Genomic DNA, 15,414 nt, shown 5'->3' with positions numbered 1-15,414 from the left:
CCTGGGTAGCGTAAAGCTCGTCCCTGACGATCCGCGTTTTTAGCAATGCTTGTCTGAGGCACGTTCAGGTGTCATCACCTCGCCTGTTTGGGTTCTCCCCCTGGCAAATATATTTGCTGCTAATTAAGGCAATTTGAATGAGGCTGGGTGACTGTCAGGGCAGGGATACCTTGGGGTAGCCCCTGGCGTGGGAGACACATCTGCCGTAGCCCCGTTACTGCGCGGGGAGACGAAGAGGTGAAAACCTGCCGAGTGGAAAGCTCCGGAGGCTGCGAGGCTTGGCTATGCGCGCCAGCGGGGCTTTACCCGTGGTCTGGCTGCAATCTAGCGCAGCTCCCAAGTCAGAGGGGAGGGAGAGGGAACTGCCTGGGAGGAGGATGAAAATTGCAGGCATACGGGTTTGTTTGGGGGGAAAAAACTGATTTATTCGTTCGGTTCAGGTCTGGAGTACAGACTGCCCATGATGCAATTATTTTAGTGTCCATATTATTTTATATTTGCCCTGCTGAGTTCCCACTCTGGAGCTCCTAAGCTCTGCCCAGAGACTACTAGACCTGGGTGCAGTGTAAGAGTTAGCCCTTAGGCTGGTGGCTCCGCACCTCAATCCTCTCTCAATATATCAATGGCTCTTCGAGAAGACTCATTTGGCTTTGGACCGTTCTTAGGCAGCTCAAGCTGTGAAATGAGGAGCTGAGCTGGGATTTTCTCCCTTGGCCATGGGCTGAGAGCAGCAAGGAAGGGTTACGGGGAAGCTCGCCACGGCAGTCGGCACCGGTGGAAAGCTGCTGGCGGGCAAGGCTGGGTCCAGCCCGGTCCCCACCTAAACCAAGCGAGCCGAGTGCCCAAAAGGCTGTTTATTAAGAGGAAATGTTATGAAGTGCCTGAGAGATTTGGAAATCAAAGTCCCATTTTCAAAAACGACTTAAGCAATTGTGGGAAGGTTTATAAATTCACAAATGATGGTTTGGTTTATAACTTCCATTGAGAGCCAGCGAGAGCTGGGCACGTATTCTTGTGCGTTCGCCTGCAAATGCTCCTCTAGGAGGATGAGGATTTAGTTACAAAGAACGCAAAATATTCGAACCAACCCGATTTCGAAAATTGTATGTAAGCTGTTTTCAAACGTACCTAGCATTTACTGAAAACTGACCCCATCTGAGGGACAGACCTTTGGCCCGCGAGAGCTCCGCCGACGCCGCGCAGCCGGGTGCCCATGGCCCTCCCGGGTGAGCTACTAACACGGCCATGCCAAAGAGCCGCCTGCTGCAGGGAAGGTGCCTACCAAAACCTCTCCTAAGGAGAAAAGGTTACAGTCTAGAAAACAGCGGCTCTAGCAAATGTATACCATCAGTCTAAAGCTTCTCGTCTTTGGTTATTCTCCCAGACCGTCTGTATTTCCCTGCTGGTGCAATGGGAAGACCCCAAGTGCATGGAGTCAAACACGGGGATTGCCACAAGCTGGTGTAAGCAGGGACTGGATCTGTGTGCGTATGTGTATGTAGATATGTGTGTATATACACACACGCACACATGTGCATGTATGTATATGTGCATGTGCATGTATATGTATGTGTGAGTATATGTGTGTGTGTGTGTATGTATGTATATGCATATGTATTTGGAGACGGAGATGTATGTGTATGTATATGTATATATGTGCATAAGTATATGTATACACTTAAATGTGCGTATATATATACATATCTATATATGTATGTATATATCTATGTGTATGTACGTGTGCATAAATATTCTTTATACACTTCCCCGAGTACCCACCACATATACATATGCATGTATATGTGCATGTACATGTGCATGTGCATGTATATGTGTATGTATTTGGAGATGGAGACGGAGACGGAGGTGTATGTACATGTATATATGTGCATAAGTATATGTATACACTTATATGTGTGTATATATATACATATCTATATATGTATGTATATATCTATGTGTATGTACGTGTGCATAAATATTCTTTATACACTTCCCCAAGTACCCACCACGTATACATATGCATGTATATGTGCATGTGCATGTGCATGTATATGGAGATGGAGATGGAGATGGAGAGGGAGATGTATGTGTATGTACATGTATATATGTGCATAAGTATGTGTATACACTCATATGTGTGTATATATATACATATCTATATATGTATGTATATAAGTATATCTATGTGTACATACGTGTGCATAAATATTCTTTATAGACCTCCCCAGGCACCCGCCACTGCTGCAGTCGGAGCCGGAGCAGGGAGGCAGCCGGATCGTTGAGCAGATCCATTCTTGGCCCTTCATGACGAGCCGCAGTCGGGCTGTCACCCGCTGCCGGTGACCCGGGCTCGCCAGCCCGGCCTCGGGACACCTGGGGTTAGGTAGGAGGAAGGGGGGCTGCTCTTTCCTGGGGTAACATCAGCATCGCTTGATCTCCGAGGCCACCGCCTCTCCTCCAGCCAGCTCCCGTTGCGAGCTGCTCCACGCACTGACAAACCAACCCAAGCGAGGTGAGCCGCGCGGGGACCGCGTCCGGCGGCGGGCGTGCTCGGCACGCCGCACTGCCGCGGAGGACGGCGTGAAGCACCGGGCGATGGGGAGGCAGACCTTGCGAGAGCAGCCGCGGTCTGTACTTATGCCAAACATCTGCCAGCCCCACTTCCACGGCACGGCTTGTTTCTAACCAGAGTGATGTTTTTAAATCTTCATGATCTTAACATGCTAAAAAGAAAATAAATATGTGGTCCACCAGCGAGTCTCCCGTAACAAAGTGCAGGTCTTTGAACGAGGTCTGTAACATTCTCCATCCTGCTCCGCGCTCTCAACAGAAACAGTGCTAAAGATATGTGGGGCAGGTAGAGCTGATGGAAATGGTTTCAGCCTCATTTTTTTCCATCAGAAAATGCCATTTCATCAAAATTGACATGTTCCGAGGGATGGTATCGATTTTGACAAAACCGTCGCTGAAAAGTGTCAGAGCGGATTGTTCCCACCCTCTCGCTTTGTTCCGATAAATTCAAAAAGCTCTGCTCCGATCAAGTCCAATCTTTCTGGATTATGTCAGGCTGCCTGCTGCAGAGAGAAATTTGCTGCGAGGCTGGATCGTGGAGAGGCAGAGCAGCACTTCATGTCGCCCGGCTTACGAGATTGATTTTATTTCGGGATTTGTTTGGGGTCTTTGCTCCCAGGATTTTTTTGTGATGGGGAATGGATTAGCTGAGGTGCGTGGGGCAGACACTGAGCAATCCCAGTTCCCCCGGGGCCTCTCTACGTGGCCGCTGGCCTCAAGACGGGCCACCGGCTTGCACTTTTCACTTGCTCTGCCTGCAGCGCAGATGCTGCCGCGCAGGGAAACGGGGGGACAGGCTTCGAGGTGAGCGGCTGCAGGCCTGTGCGTGTGCAGGGGCAGCCGGTCCCAAACGGAGCCCGTCCAGCGTCGGTCAGGATGGATGACGGACCCACAGCTCCTCTGTGAAAGCCCCTCTTTCTCAGCAAAGCACGGGGGGAAAAGGAAGACAGCTACCAGCTTTCAAAGCCCTGAGTTAAACCCGATGGCTGAAACAATCCCACTAAAAGTTTTTTTTTTTTTAATGAGAAAATCCCTTGCCTAATCATAATTGTTAAAACTGAATTTTTAATAGAGACTACCGACAGGCAAACAGTCAAGAAAAGAACAGAAAACAGAAGCTTCACCACATGAAAGCCACTCCGCTGTTACCCGGCGTGCTTCGCTCCGCTCCCCGCGCCTTGAGCAGCATCCCACGGACCGGCACGGCACCTTTTCGTGGCACCTCAGCCCTAAGCACCTGCAGAAGAGCAGGTTTCTGCTGTGGCTGGGAATACGCTCTGCGTGTCCGCCTGTTCCCGGCTGGGAAAACGGAGCCTTCCTTGCCGGCTGCAGCGGGCGTTTGTGGAACAATAGGGTCTCCCTCTGGTGGCAAATCCCGCCCGAGGTGTGCCGACATCGCAGGCAGGGATGGGGCTGCAGGACAGCAGAGCTGGCTTCCAGAGTCTGGCCGTGGGCATGAAGGGGCTCACGGCCCCACTGCCGCTGGCCGCTGCCCAGGACACCCCAGGCAGCACCACCGCAGAAGCCTCTGGAGGACTGGGCACACGGTGCATCCCATCACACGGTGCATCCCATCACACAGCGCATCCCGTCACACAACGCATCCCATCATCTCATGGATGGAGCCCAAGCGGTCTCAGCCCTGAGGCCAGGTCCCCGGTCCCGGGATGCGGGGCCTTGCCCGCCTGCAGCGCTCCTCCAGCTGCCGGCGCCCGGCGAGCGCTTGCGAAGCGTCTTTGCCTTGGGGCTGTGGTGGATGCTAAGCATCAAGTTGTTGTCTGGGGTTTTGGCAGGTCCATGACAGTCTTGGAAGGGAATAACTCAGGCACTCGCGCACCATCCCAGCAGTACGTTAATTAAAAGGATCAGACTCTGCACTACTTCTCTGTCCGACTCCGGCACTCATGTCTCGCTCATCCCAGACGTCTGTCAGGGCCCCCGGTCCCGTCTCTGTGGGGTGCAGGAGCACTGCCCCATCCCGCAGGGGATGGGGGAGACGAGGGCTCACAGCTGGGTCCCCACAGAGCAGGGTGCTGCGAACCCTGCTAACAGCAAACACCAACGTGAGCACGGGGCGCTTGGAGGCGAGGGACTTAGGGTGCATCCAGCCCTGAAGCACCCCGAGGGCCCGAGCTTTAGGAACCAGAAGGTGCTGCAGGGCTGGACGCGGCTGGCAGAACGGCACAGCCACCTACGGGACACAGCACAGCATTTTCGGGCTATTTCAGCCTTTTTCTGATGGGCTGTCACCACGGTAGTGGGCATTCCCCCTTACCCAGACCCCTCCGCTCAGCACGGGTAACCGGCTTCTCCCAGCTCCCCAGCAGAAGGGCTTTTTGGCAGCCCTATCCAGAGGACAGAGTAGTTTTTTCAGGCTCGTGAGCAGGAAGGTTTCAGCGTTGGCGATGTGGAGGGCTCCTCTGACCTCCCAGACCAGCCCGCGTCCAAGAGAGGCAGGGCTTGGGCCGTCCCCATGTTCCCTGATTCCCTGGGAGGGGTTGTATTCCCCAGCTGCTGCGGCGCTGGGGGTGGACAGAAAGGCCGTGTGTGCTGCATTCCAGCTTTAAGGGTGTTGCTGCCAGTCATCTTTTCCAAAGCTGCTCTGCCACATGCTCGAACGTAGCTTTAAGTGGCTAAACCTGGCAGGGGACTAGCCAGAGCTGTTAGTCATCTGTTTCAGGTGACTCGTCCCTCCTCGCATCCTTTGAAACGTAGTCAGTGGCGGTTTGGCGGCAGACCTTGCCCTGGGACGGTACTCTCGCCTACTTAAAATTCCCTCCTTTCCCTCCCGTGCTTTGTGGTCGGCTGCAAAGACCAGCTCTAGCTGGAGGCTTTGCAGCAGCGGAGGCAAAACTGAATTTTGCCACCCCGAGGTTGAAGGCAAAATAATTTCCTGGGGTGGGATGTCAAATTTGGCATCCTTCTCGCTCCCTCCCACAAAGACACACTCTCTGCAAAAAGCCAGGCGTGTATTCTCCTGCCAGGATATTTCCTCCCTGCCCCGCTGTAGGACCTTCCCCTTCTCCAGACAATGAAGGGACCGAAGCCAATGGCAGCGGCTGGTGGAGCCAGGGAATGCAAAAGCCCAGTGGAGCCCGTCCTGAACGCACCCCAACCGGCCGGACAGGAGGGGGATAACGAACCCCAGGGTGTGGGCTGCGAGGGGCAGCCCTGCCACCAGCCCCCCACTCGCCCGCGGCCAGGGGAGGCGGGTGGGAGCTGGCCCAGGGCTGGGGGGCGGCCGCCCACCTCCCCTCCTGCGCCCAGAGCCAGCCCCGTAGCATCAGGAGTCACCCAGCGGGGCCACGGCCTCCCCGACGCAGAACCCCAAATCTCCACACGCAATTTGGCATGGGGAGCAGGGCTGCAGCGCGCTCACAGCAACACCGGGCCCCCGGGCGCGTGGGCGCACGAATCCAGAGCCCAGCAGGTCTTTGCTGCTCACAGGCGACCGGCAGCTGCCATCTGAAGCTGGGGGACACCGGGCAAAGCAGCGGTGCTCAGCCGGACCCCAAGGGAAGGAGGTCGGCGGCACGTGCCCACGGTAGTCACTTTTTATTAAGGTTTGTTATTATAAAAATATATCATAAAACGTCGTGGCATATTGGTCCATTTCCCCACCAGGGCAGAGGCACTGGAAGGCTCGGAGGGAGCGGGCTCCATCGCACGGCTGCTCTGGCTGTGGCATGGGGAAGCCAGAAACCGCTCCCTGGAGGAAAGGTGCTCCCTTGGGCTGGGACAGCGCTGGGGACGCGCCCAGCAACGGCCGGGGACGAGAGGCGTTTGCTGCCCTGCATCCAGCGGTCTTCGGGGACATGGGAAGGAGAAAGAAAAACTGAAAGCAAGGGGGGGGGAAAAAAACAAAAAAAGACAAAATAAAGCAGGAAGACTGAGTCCCTTCTGTCACCCCTTTCCAATCCGATGGAGGTAAAGCGTCCCGCTGGGCAGCGTGCGTGGGCGTCCCGACCGCGCTCCCCTGTGCAGGGGTTCGCCGTGGAGGATGTCACCTCTCACCGCCCGGGCCGTCTCCTCGTCCCCGCAGGCACCTGCCGGAGGCGGTGGCACGTCGGGTACAGTTCGGTGGCACTTTGGCCTTCGGTTACAGTTTGCAGGTGCTTATTCCAAGAGTCACCGTCCTTTGACTGCTGCTCCGCGGCTCTAGGAAGAGGAGGCTGGGATCGAGAGTCCGTGGATGGTATTTAGAGGGTCTGGAGATTTCCCCACAGGGCTGGCAGGTTTTCTGTCCACGACTGCAAGGAGGGTGGAGGGGGGAAAAAAAAGACAAGGCGGCGGCAGTGGATTGATGGATTCCAAGCACGTCGCTGCAGCTGGGCACGTCCGACACCTGCACACACACACGGACCCGCTCCCTCTGCCTGCCCCCAGGAGAGCCCCCCAAAAGGAGCAGCCAGCCTCCCTGTGCCAGACCCCTCCAGGGGAAATGGAGGGGAAAGGGGGGATGCATCCCCCGAGCAATAGGGACCGTAATGATGACAGACACCCTCTGCCACTGCCGGGGACCTGGATCCGCCTGGGGAGGTGACCCAGACCCACCCCGGCCACACAGAGACCACGTTCCACGCGCTTTCTTAAAGCTGGGGTGTCCTGGGAGGGGACGGTGCCACCAGTGCGGGGAAGGGAAAGGAGCCGCACCGCACCAGCTGCAGGCAAACTCCTGCCGAGCTTCCCCCCGGCCCAGCGCACCCCAGCACGGAGCGGGGTCAGGGCGCAGGGCCCATGGCCGGGCCAGGCCCCAGGTGTCCCCGCACCCGCCACGGCGGCCTTCAGGGCCGGAGGGGACGTGAAGCGGCCCGGGGCTGCCGCGGGCACTGGGATGCGCAGGGAGGTTTTTCTGGGGAAATAATGCCTGTGAAATCGGGAAAGGTCTGAACTGGCAGGCAAAATTGCCCGGCTGGGTTTGTCTGTCTTTCTTTCTTTCTTTCTTTCTTTCTTTTCTTTCTTTCTTTTCTTTCCTCCTCTCCTTCTTTCTCTCCTCCTCTCTCTCGGTCCCCCTCCTCTCCCGCCAGCCCCCCCGCCGGGGGAGCACCCGTCCTGCTCCAGCCCCCTGCCCCGGCCGGGGGGGCTTCTGCCGGGTAATCCGAGGTTTGGGTTGTCCCAGATAAGGAGCGGAACCAGAAACCGATCCGAATGAAATTAAAAAGAGCTTTTAAAGGGAAAAAACAAAACAAACAAAACAAAAAAAAAACGCAAAAAGCCACAAACGCTTAAAGAAAGTCTGTGGGCCTTTCGGCAGAGACAGATATGCAAGTCAGAACACTCAGGCTCCAAGTTGCTTAAAATACCTCGAAAAATATGCTAAATAACGCGCGGGTCATCTTTCCTCCTTCGTTCATTTTCTTTCCCTCCTTTCTTCTGTCCTTCTTTCTCTCTCGCTTTCCTTTTCTTTCTTTCCCTTTTTCGTTTCCTTCCCTTCCTCTCCCTCGCTTTCTTACGCTCTGTTTCTCTATTTTTTTTTTCCCCAAAGAACTGGTTTACAATTATCTATTTTCACCCATCGATACTCGCAATAACTCATCCCGGGACAGCTGATGTTACAACTCGCAGCAGGTTGCCGTGGTTAGAAACGGTAAAGGGTCGTATAAAAAAAAAAAAAAAATTTAAAAACAAAACAACAATAAAGAAATAAGTGGGAAATGAATTGCGAATGTGTAAAAGAATAGAAAGTCTAATACCACGGAAAAGGAGAAAAATATCGACGGGGATTTTCTATCCAGAACAGATGAGTTGGGAGTTTTAAAACGAAACCGCCTATCGAGGAAACAAAGCTCCCACCAATGCACCGCAGTAATTAGCAGGAGAACCGTCCCAATTAGCGGCCGCTAATGTACAGGCTGAAATCAAAGCCGTGTGATTCTCGTGGGGAGTTTATCTTTAACTGCTCCCCACGGCGGGGGTTTATAACGTTATTAAGCCCCAGCCGAGCCGTGCCCCTGCCTGCGGTGCCCCCGGTAAGGTGGGTGCCGGTAGCGCCTCTTATCGCTGGGAATACGCGGGGGAGCCCCCTCTCCCCGGGAAGGGCTGGCCCTCCACCTCCCCGCTTCCCTGGCCGTTTCCAGCCCACGCCGCTGCAAACGGGGAGGAAAAATGATTTCCAGTGCGTAATCCCGAGGTGCCGGCTGGGGCCGGGCGGGACCCCGCGGCTGCTGCGGCGGGGGGGCCGGGGAGAACATATTATTTACAATAATAAATATTCAAGGAGGTAACATCTGCCTGGCGGTGGGGAGACCCCCACCGAGCCCCTTAGCCCCCCCGTTCCCGCACCGCTCCGGGGGTACCCCGCCGCCCCCCCCCCCCGGCTCTCACCTTCCCTCCCGGGCTGCTTGAACGCCATCGCCGTGGCCAGGTCGCCGCCGTGCATCGCCACGCCGGGCCCGTGGTGGGCCAGAGGGCTACCCTGCGGCTGCCAGGGGTGGCCCGGGGGGATGTAGCCGCCGGCCGGCCCGCCGTAGACGCCGTGCTGGTTGGAGGGGGGGTAGGCGCAGGCCGGGAGGAAGCTGCCCACCGAGGAGAGCCCCGGGGCGGGCTGGGGACAGGCACAGAGAGACGTGTAGGGCGGGCGGGGAAGCGGGGCCGGGCCCCCCCCGAGCTGCGGCGGGGGCTCCGAACAACCCGCCCGGCTCTGGGGGCCGGGGTCGCCCCTTCGGGGGGCGGGGGGTCCGGCTGGCCGCGGCGGGGGCAGCGGGAAAGCCCCCCGCCTTGTCCCCTCCTGCCCCCCTCCCTTGTCCCCTCCTGCCCCCCACCTTGCCCCCTCTTGTCGCCCCCCGGCAGTTACCTGCGGGTACTTGATATCTCCTTCCATGGCAGCCTTGTCGATGCCGTTGACTGCCTGGGGCGGGGGGAAGGCCGTCCTGTTCACGCTGGGCCAGTCTTCCATTTTGGGGGGGTAGGCAGAGCCCTCCGTGCCAGCCAGAGCCCCTGGGGAGGAGAGCGCGGCGGCTCCCTCAGCCCCAGCCCTCGCCCCCAGCAGGGTTTTGTCCCCCGGAGCAGGGATTGGGGTGAAACGGGGGGAAAGCCCCGGGTTTGCAAGCGCCCGTTGGTATAAACCCGAGGGGGGGACACACACGGATCCGCCTGGCCTCCGCCAGCACCCCGGGAGACGGCCCCCCGCCCGGGGAAAGGCTCGGTCCCCACGGCCGAAGTGAGGCGTACCCCGGCTTGGTACCCCCCCGGGGGGAGAGGCTGTCGTGTCCCCCCAAAGCCGGTCCCTCTGCCCGGCTCTCCGCGCCCCCCCGTCACTTCCACGCTCCCGAGAATTTAGGAGGCCCAATTTCTCTTCCGACGAAGGAGATTTATAAAAGTGACATCGGAATTTTAAAGATAAATGATTGCACGGAGGGAAAAGCATGCTGTTGATTTACTCGGGCTTTTTGGAAGGATAAAAGGACCCGCACCCCCTCGCCGTGTCCCCCCCGGGAGCCGGCGGGGCGGCCGGGCCGGGGCAGCCGGCGCTCCCCTCGCCTCCCCCGGCCGCAGCCCCGGCCGCGGCCCGCTCCTCCGCCTCGCCTCGGCTTTTCAGAAAACCAGGGCGATTCCTCGGGGGGATCCCGGAGAGCTCCCAGCCCCTTGCGAGGTGGCTCTCTTGCCTTCCTCTTTTTTACTTTTTTGCCCCTTTTGCCTCTCCCCTGGGTTGTTTTCTCCCCTTTTCACCCCCCTTGCTTTTTTTTTTTTTTTCCCTCCCCCTTCCAATTTTTTTTTCCCCTTTGCAAAGGGAAATTCAGGGCTCCGAATTTGCGGTCGGCAATCTATCATCCCTCCGAAAATATTTTCCACATTTTTCATAAAAAGATCAAGATGTCTGAGCCTCGCCGCATCTGGCCCCGCCGCCCCGTCCTGCCGGAGCGGGCTGCGGCGATCAAAAAATTAAAGAAAAAAAAAAAACAAACAACCCCCAGAAATACCCAAAAAAGCGGGGGGCGAGGGGGGGGAGAGCTGCCGGGCGGGGGGAAGGGGCGACCCCCGCCCGGGCGCGGGGCTCGGCGCGGGGTACCCACCCGTCTGCTCCACGAAGGTGCGGATGCCCAGGATGTTGGTGACGGAGTGCGCCGAGGGCCAGGAGCGGGGCAGGCTGACGTGGGCCGCCGCCACGGGCGCCCCGGGGTGCCCCCCCACCTTGGCGGCCGGCGGGGCCACGGGGCTGGGGTAGGGGTACTGGTAGATGGGGTTGTAGGGCAGGGCGGGCTGGGGGGGCGGCTGCTTGCCGCCGTCGTAGGGGCCGGGCTGGGAGAGGCCGCCGATCTTGTTCCGCAGGATGCGGCTGATGGAGCTGACGGAGGGGACGTTGTACTTGTCGCAGACGCCGTCGGCCAGCAGCCGGTCGCGGATCTCCCAGGCGAAGATGCCGGGGTCGCCCTGCTTGTAGTCGCGGATGTGCTTGACCACGTTGGGGGTGGTGACCCGCGGCTTGCTGCCGCCGATGGCCCCGGGCAGGATGGAGCCGGTCTCGTTGTAGCGGGCCAGGATCTTGCTGACGCAGCCGTGGGAGACGCGGAGCTGGCGGCTGATGTCGCAGGGCCGGATGCCCAGCTGGGCCAGCTCCACGATCCGCAGCCGGATGGCGTTGGGCAGCGGCCGCCCGTTGACGAAGACGCCGCCCAGCTGGTTCACCTCCCCGTAGGTGTGCTCTGCAGCGGGCCGGCCGCGCCGGAGGAGCCGTTACCGGCCGGCGGCCCGCGGGGCGGCGGCGGCAGGGGCGGCAGGGGACCCGCCGCCGCCCGGGTCCTGGCCCCCCGCACGTCCAGCCGGCAAGCGGGGCTTGCGGTGGGGAGGGGAAGGGAAGGGGAAAAGGCAAAGGGGGAAAGGGCGGAAAGAAAGGGGAAAGGAGACGGGAAAAGGGGACGGGGAAAGGAGACGGGAAAAGGGGACAGGGAAGGTAAGGAAAAAGCGAAGGGAAAGGAAAAAGCGAAGGGAAAGGAAAAAGCGAAGGGAAAGGAAAAAGGGAAAAGGGAAAGGAAAAGGGAAAGGAAAAGGGGAAAAGGGAAGGGAAAAAGGGAAAAGGGAAAGGAAAAGGGGGAAAAGGGAAGGGAAAAAGGGAAAAGGGAAAGGAAAAAGGGGAAAAGGGAAAAGGGAAAAGGGAAAGAAAAAAAGGGAAAGGAAAGGGGAAAGGAAAGAGGAAAGGAAAGGGGAAAAAGGAAAGGAGAAAGGAAAAGGGGAAAGGAAAGGAGGAAAGGAAAAAGGGAAAGGGGAAGGAAAGGGAAGGAAAATGAGAACGAGAGAGAAAATGAGAGAGAGAAGAGAGAGCAAAAAGGAGGAAGAAAGAGAAGAGACAGAAGAGGAGAAAGAAAGAAAAGGCAAAAGGAAGAGAGAGAAAAAGAGAAACAAAGGGAAAAAATGAGGTGAAAAAGAGAGAGAGAAACAACGAGGACGGGAGAACGAACGAAGAGGCGAGCAGAGCGAGCGAGAAGGGCGGGCGCGGGGGAGCGGGGAGCCGGGAGCCTTCCCGGCCGGGCACGTCGTGCCGGACCCCCGCCGGAGGCCGCTCGGCGGGGCCCCGGCCGCGGGGCCGGGGGTCCGGCCCGGTGCCCCCCTCCCCGCCCGGTGTCCCCCCCTCCCTCCGCGGAGCCCGTCCCGGAGCCCTCCCCGCCGCCGCCCGCGCTTACCCATCGCCCGGCGCCGGGGGAGCTCCGCTCCGCCCGGGGAGGGGACACCGCCTGCCCGCCGCGCCGCAGCCCCGGCCCCGGCCCCGGCCCCGGCCGCCGGCCCGGCATAGAGGGCCCGGGAGCGGCGGAGGGCGGGCCGGCTGGGCGGGAGGCGGCGGCGGGGCGGCGGGGGTGTCCTGGCGGCGCCGGGCCGGTTCCCCGCTCGCGGGGAGCCCCCGCCGCTACTTGGGATCAATTTGACGTGGGAACCACGTCAATCTCGGCCGTCACGGCGGAGGCGCCGCTGCGGGCCGCCCATTGGCTCCCGCGCCGCTCCTAAATGGCCGCGGCCGCCGCTCCCCGCCGCGGAGGGGGGGGCACGAGGGGACCGGGGGGGACACGGCACCCTCCGCCCGCCCCCGCGGGGCCAGCGTCCCGCCACGGCCGGGGCTGCCCGCACCACCCCAGCGGGACGCCCCACGCACCCCCCGGGCCCGTTGTAGGGGTGCGGGAAGGCGGAGCGGGGTCGACCCCACGCCCCTCTCCCCCCTTGAGGCGACAAGGTCCCCGCGGCCCCCTCCCCGCGCCCGTTCCCACGCAAGACGCGGACACGCGGGCCGGGGCGCCTACCCCTCCTCCAGCCCCGACGGCGCGGCCGGGACCCACGGGCGGGGACATCGCCAGCGGCTCCGGGGGGGTGGGGGGGCTGGTGCCTTCGGGGGGAGCCGCCGGCTGGGGGCGCGGGCCGGCGGCGAGGGGGGCCGCGCTAGGCAGCGGGGGGCCGCTCCGGGCCGGGGCCGGACCCCGTCCGCGCCCGGCCTCCCCTGCAAACCTGCTGCCGCCCACCCGGCGCCGAAATCCGCCGTTTCTCACCCGAATAACACCGCACGAAGGCAGCCTGGTACAACGTGGATAGGGCGAGTGTTTGGGGGGGTCTGTGGGGGTTTTCCCCCCAAGAAAGGTGGAGGGGAAGACCAGGAGCGTTTCTCCGCAAACGACTGAAAGTGGGGGGGGGGCAGAGGGGAAAGCGCCTCGCAGCCAGCCGCGGGCATCGCCTTCGCCGCCACATCGAAAACGCGCTCCTCCGTGGGTTTGACACCGGGGGGGCCGGGGGGAGAGGCGGGCGGCGGCGGCGGGAAGCGGCGGGCGGGCAGCGCCCACCGCCCCGGGCCCCCCCGGCAGCGCGGGCAGCGCGGGCAGCGGAGGCGAACGGCGTCTGCTGCCGGGCCCCGGCCTCCGTGCGGGGACGGGCACGGCGAGAAGCCCCCACGCCGTGCCCACCCGGCCGCCCCCTCCTCCCCCCCGCTCCCACCCGAGACGTGGGATTAAACCCCCGCGCCCCCGCCGCGGGCCGGGGCCGGCGGTGCTGCCCGAGCGCTGGAAATCGGCCGTCGGGAAAAGAGAGCGGATCGATTAAAAAGCGGCCGAGAGCGGCAAAGGGGTGGGTGCCCCGTCTTTGCCTTCCCCCCCCCGGCCTCCCCGGCTGCGGCCCCCGGGGAGCGCCGTGGCGATGAGTTTGCCGTCCTCAGCCCCCGGCGGAGCGGCTGCCGGCAGCCTGCGGGAAGGAGGCAATCGAAAGGCGGCCGGGGAAACCAGGTGTCTCTCCCCCTGCCCCGGTAATCCAACGGGACGATTTTTTCGAGGCATGCGGGGGTCCCCTCCCACCCGCGGAAGCGCTTTTTCCCCGCCGGGGCCCCTGCCCGGCCCGCAGCCGCGCTCGCCCGCCGCCGGGGCGAGTTGCCCGCAGCCGGGGCGAGGAGGAGGCCTGCCCGGGGACTCCCGAAGCCCTCCGGCTGCTCGGAGCAGCCCCGGCGCAGCAGCAGCCCCGGGCGGCCCGACGGCGCGGCGGGGCCGGCTGGCAGCGCTGCCGGGCCAGTAGCCCGGGGGCCGCCGGGCCTGCCGGGGAGCCCCGGCCCGGGCTCTCCCGAGCCCACCCGGGCCTCCACGGCTGAGCCAAGCTTTTGTCTCCCTCTGTTGGGAAGCGCGGAGAAATACGCGGGCCGGAGCCGCGGTGAGGGGCGGAGGGGAGGGCAGGGGCTCTCATCGTGCTGCGCCCACGCACACCCGTGACCGCGGCCGGCTCGCAGCCCGTGGGGATGGGGTGCGGGGGGGGGGGGGCTTTCCCCAGGTGTTTAAAGAAAACAGCACCCCCACCCCGCAGCAGAAGCAGCCCCACAGCGGGCACCTGCTGCGGGACTGCCCGCCTCCCAGCCGCGTCCCCCGGGGGTCTTCCCCGCTCCCGCCGGGCCCCCGGGGAGGCGGTCGGGGGCTGCCCCGGTGGCCTCTGTCTCCGCGGGCTTTGAGCCAGAAAGAACAAGAGATTTTCGGCCTCCTTAGAGGGGTCGGGGCTGCGCGGCTGCCTTGTACCGGCGGGAGAGCGTCCGCCCCGGCCGCGCCGGGTGCTGGCGTGTGTGCGTGGAAAGAGCGGGGAAGGGGAGGAAGAAGAAGAAAAGGAGAAGAAAACGAAGAGGGAAAAGGAGAAGAAAATTAAGAGGGAAAAGGAGAAGAAAATTAAGAGGGAAAAGGAGAAGAAAACGAAGAAGAAGGAAAAGAATAATAAAAAGAAAACGAAGAAAGAAAAGAAGGAGGGAAATAAAAAGAAAACGAAGAAGGAAAAGAAGAAGAAAAAGAAGGAAGAGGCAGAAGAAGAAGGGAAAAAAAGAAAAAGAAAAGGAAAAAGAAGAGGAAAAAGAAAAGGGAAAAGGGAAAAGAAAAATAAAAACGAAAAGAAAAAAGGGAAAAGAAAAAGGAAAAGAAAAAAGGGAAAAGAAAAAGGAAAAGGGACGAAGGAAGGGCAGGGCGGGGGCGGCGGGCTGGCGCAGGCAGGGATGCGGGCAGGGGGTTTCTCCTCTCCCCCTCGCAGAGGCCGCTGAGAGGGAAGGGGAAGGAGCCCCTCGGGCCAGGGCCGGGCGGGCCCAGGTGCCGCCGAGCCCAGCCCAGCCGAGCCGAGGGCCGGCAGCCCAGCCCAGCCCAGCCGAGTCTAGCCGAGCCCAGCCCAGCCCAGCCGAGCCGAGGGCCGGCAGCCCAGCCCGGCTCACCAAACGCAAGATAAAGTCATGAATAACCTGCCCCAAATGCCCTTCGTGGTGCTCAGCGCCCTCGGAGGGACGGGGGCAGCGCCTGGGCGCTCCCCGGCACCCCCGAACCTGCTGCCCCCGCGCCCGGCCCTGCCCGCCCCCGCCCTCGCTCCGAGATGGTTTTAATTTGCTCCGGCTCTTTCCCCCCCCCTTCCACCCCCTCTCTC

General features: G+C 61.0%; 1 protein-coding gene across 1 annotated transcript; it reads right to left on the bottom strand.

Moving 5' to 3' along the window:
* Nucleotides 1-6,178: 6,178 nt before the first annotated feature.
* On the bottom strand, nucleotides 6,179-12,289 carry PAX1 (paired box 1). The gene is made up of 5 exons (XM_087775743.1): nucleotides 12,192-12,289; nucleotides 10,587-11,216; nucleotides 9,368-9,510; nucleotides 8,899-9,118; nucleotides 6,179-6,824 (listed from the first exon to the last, which is right to left on the bottom strand). Exons 1-5 carry the CDS (start codon nucleotides 12,193-12,195, stop codon nucleotides 6,733-6,735), a joined length of 1,089 nt encoding a protein of 362 aa, XP_087631869.1. The 5' UTR covers nucleotides 12,196-12,289; the 3' UTR covers nucleotides 6,179-6,732.
* Between the last annotated feature and the right edge of the window lie 3,125 nt (nucleotides 12,290-15,414).

This window comes from Nipponia nippon, unplaced genomic scaffold, assembly GCF_047370975.1.
Source record: "Nipponia nippon isolate SJK-2023a ecotype South Korea unplaced genomic scaffold, ASM4737097v1 scaffold_4, whole genome shotgun sequence".
NCBI classification, from domain to species: Eukaryota; Metazoa; Chordata; class Aves; order Pelecaniformes; family Threskiornithidae; genus Nipponia; species Nipponia nippon.
Note: the sequence above shows the minus strand (reverse complement) of the source record. Positions and strands in the feature narration are given on the sequence as shown.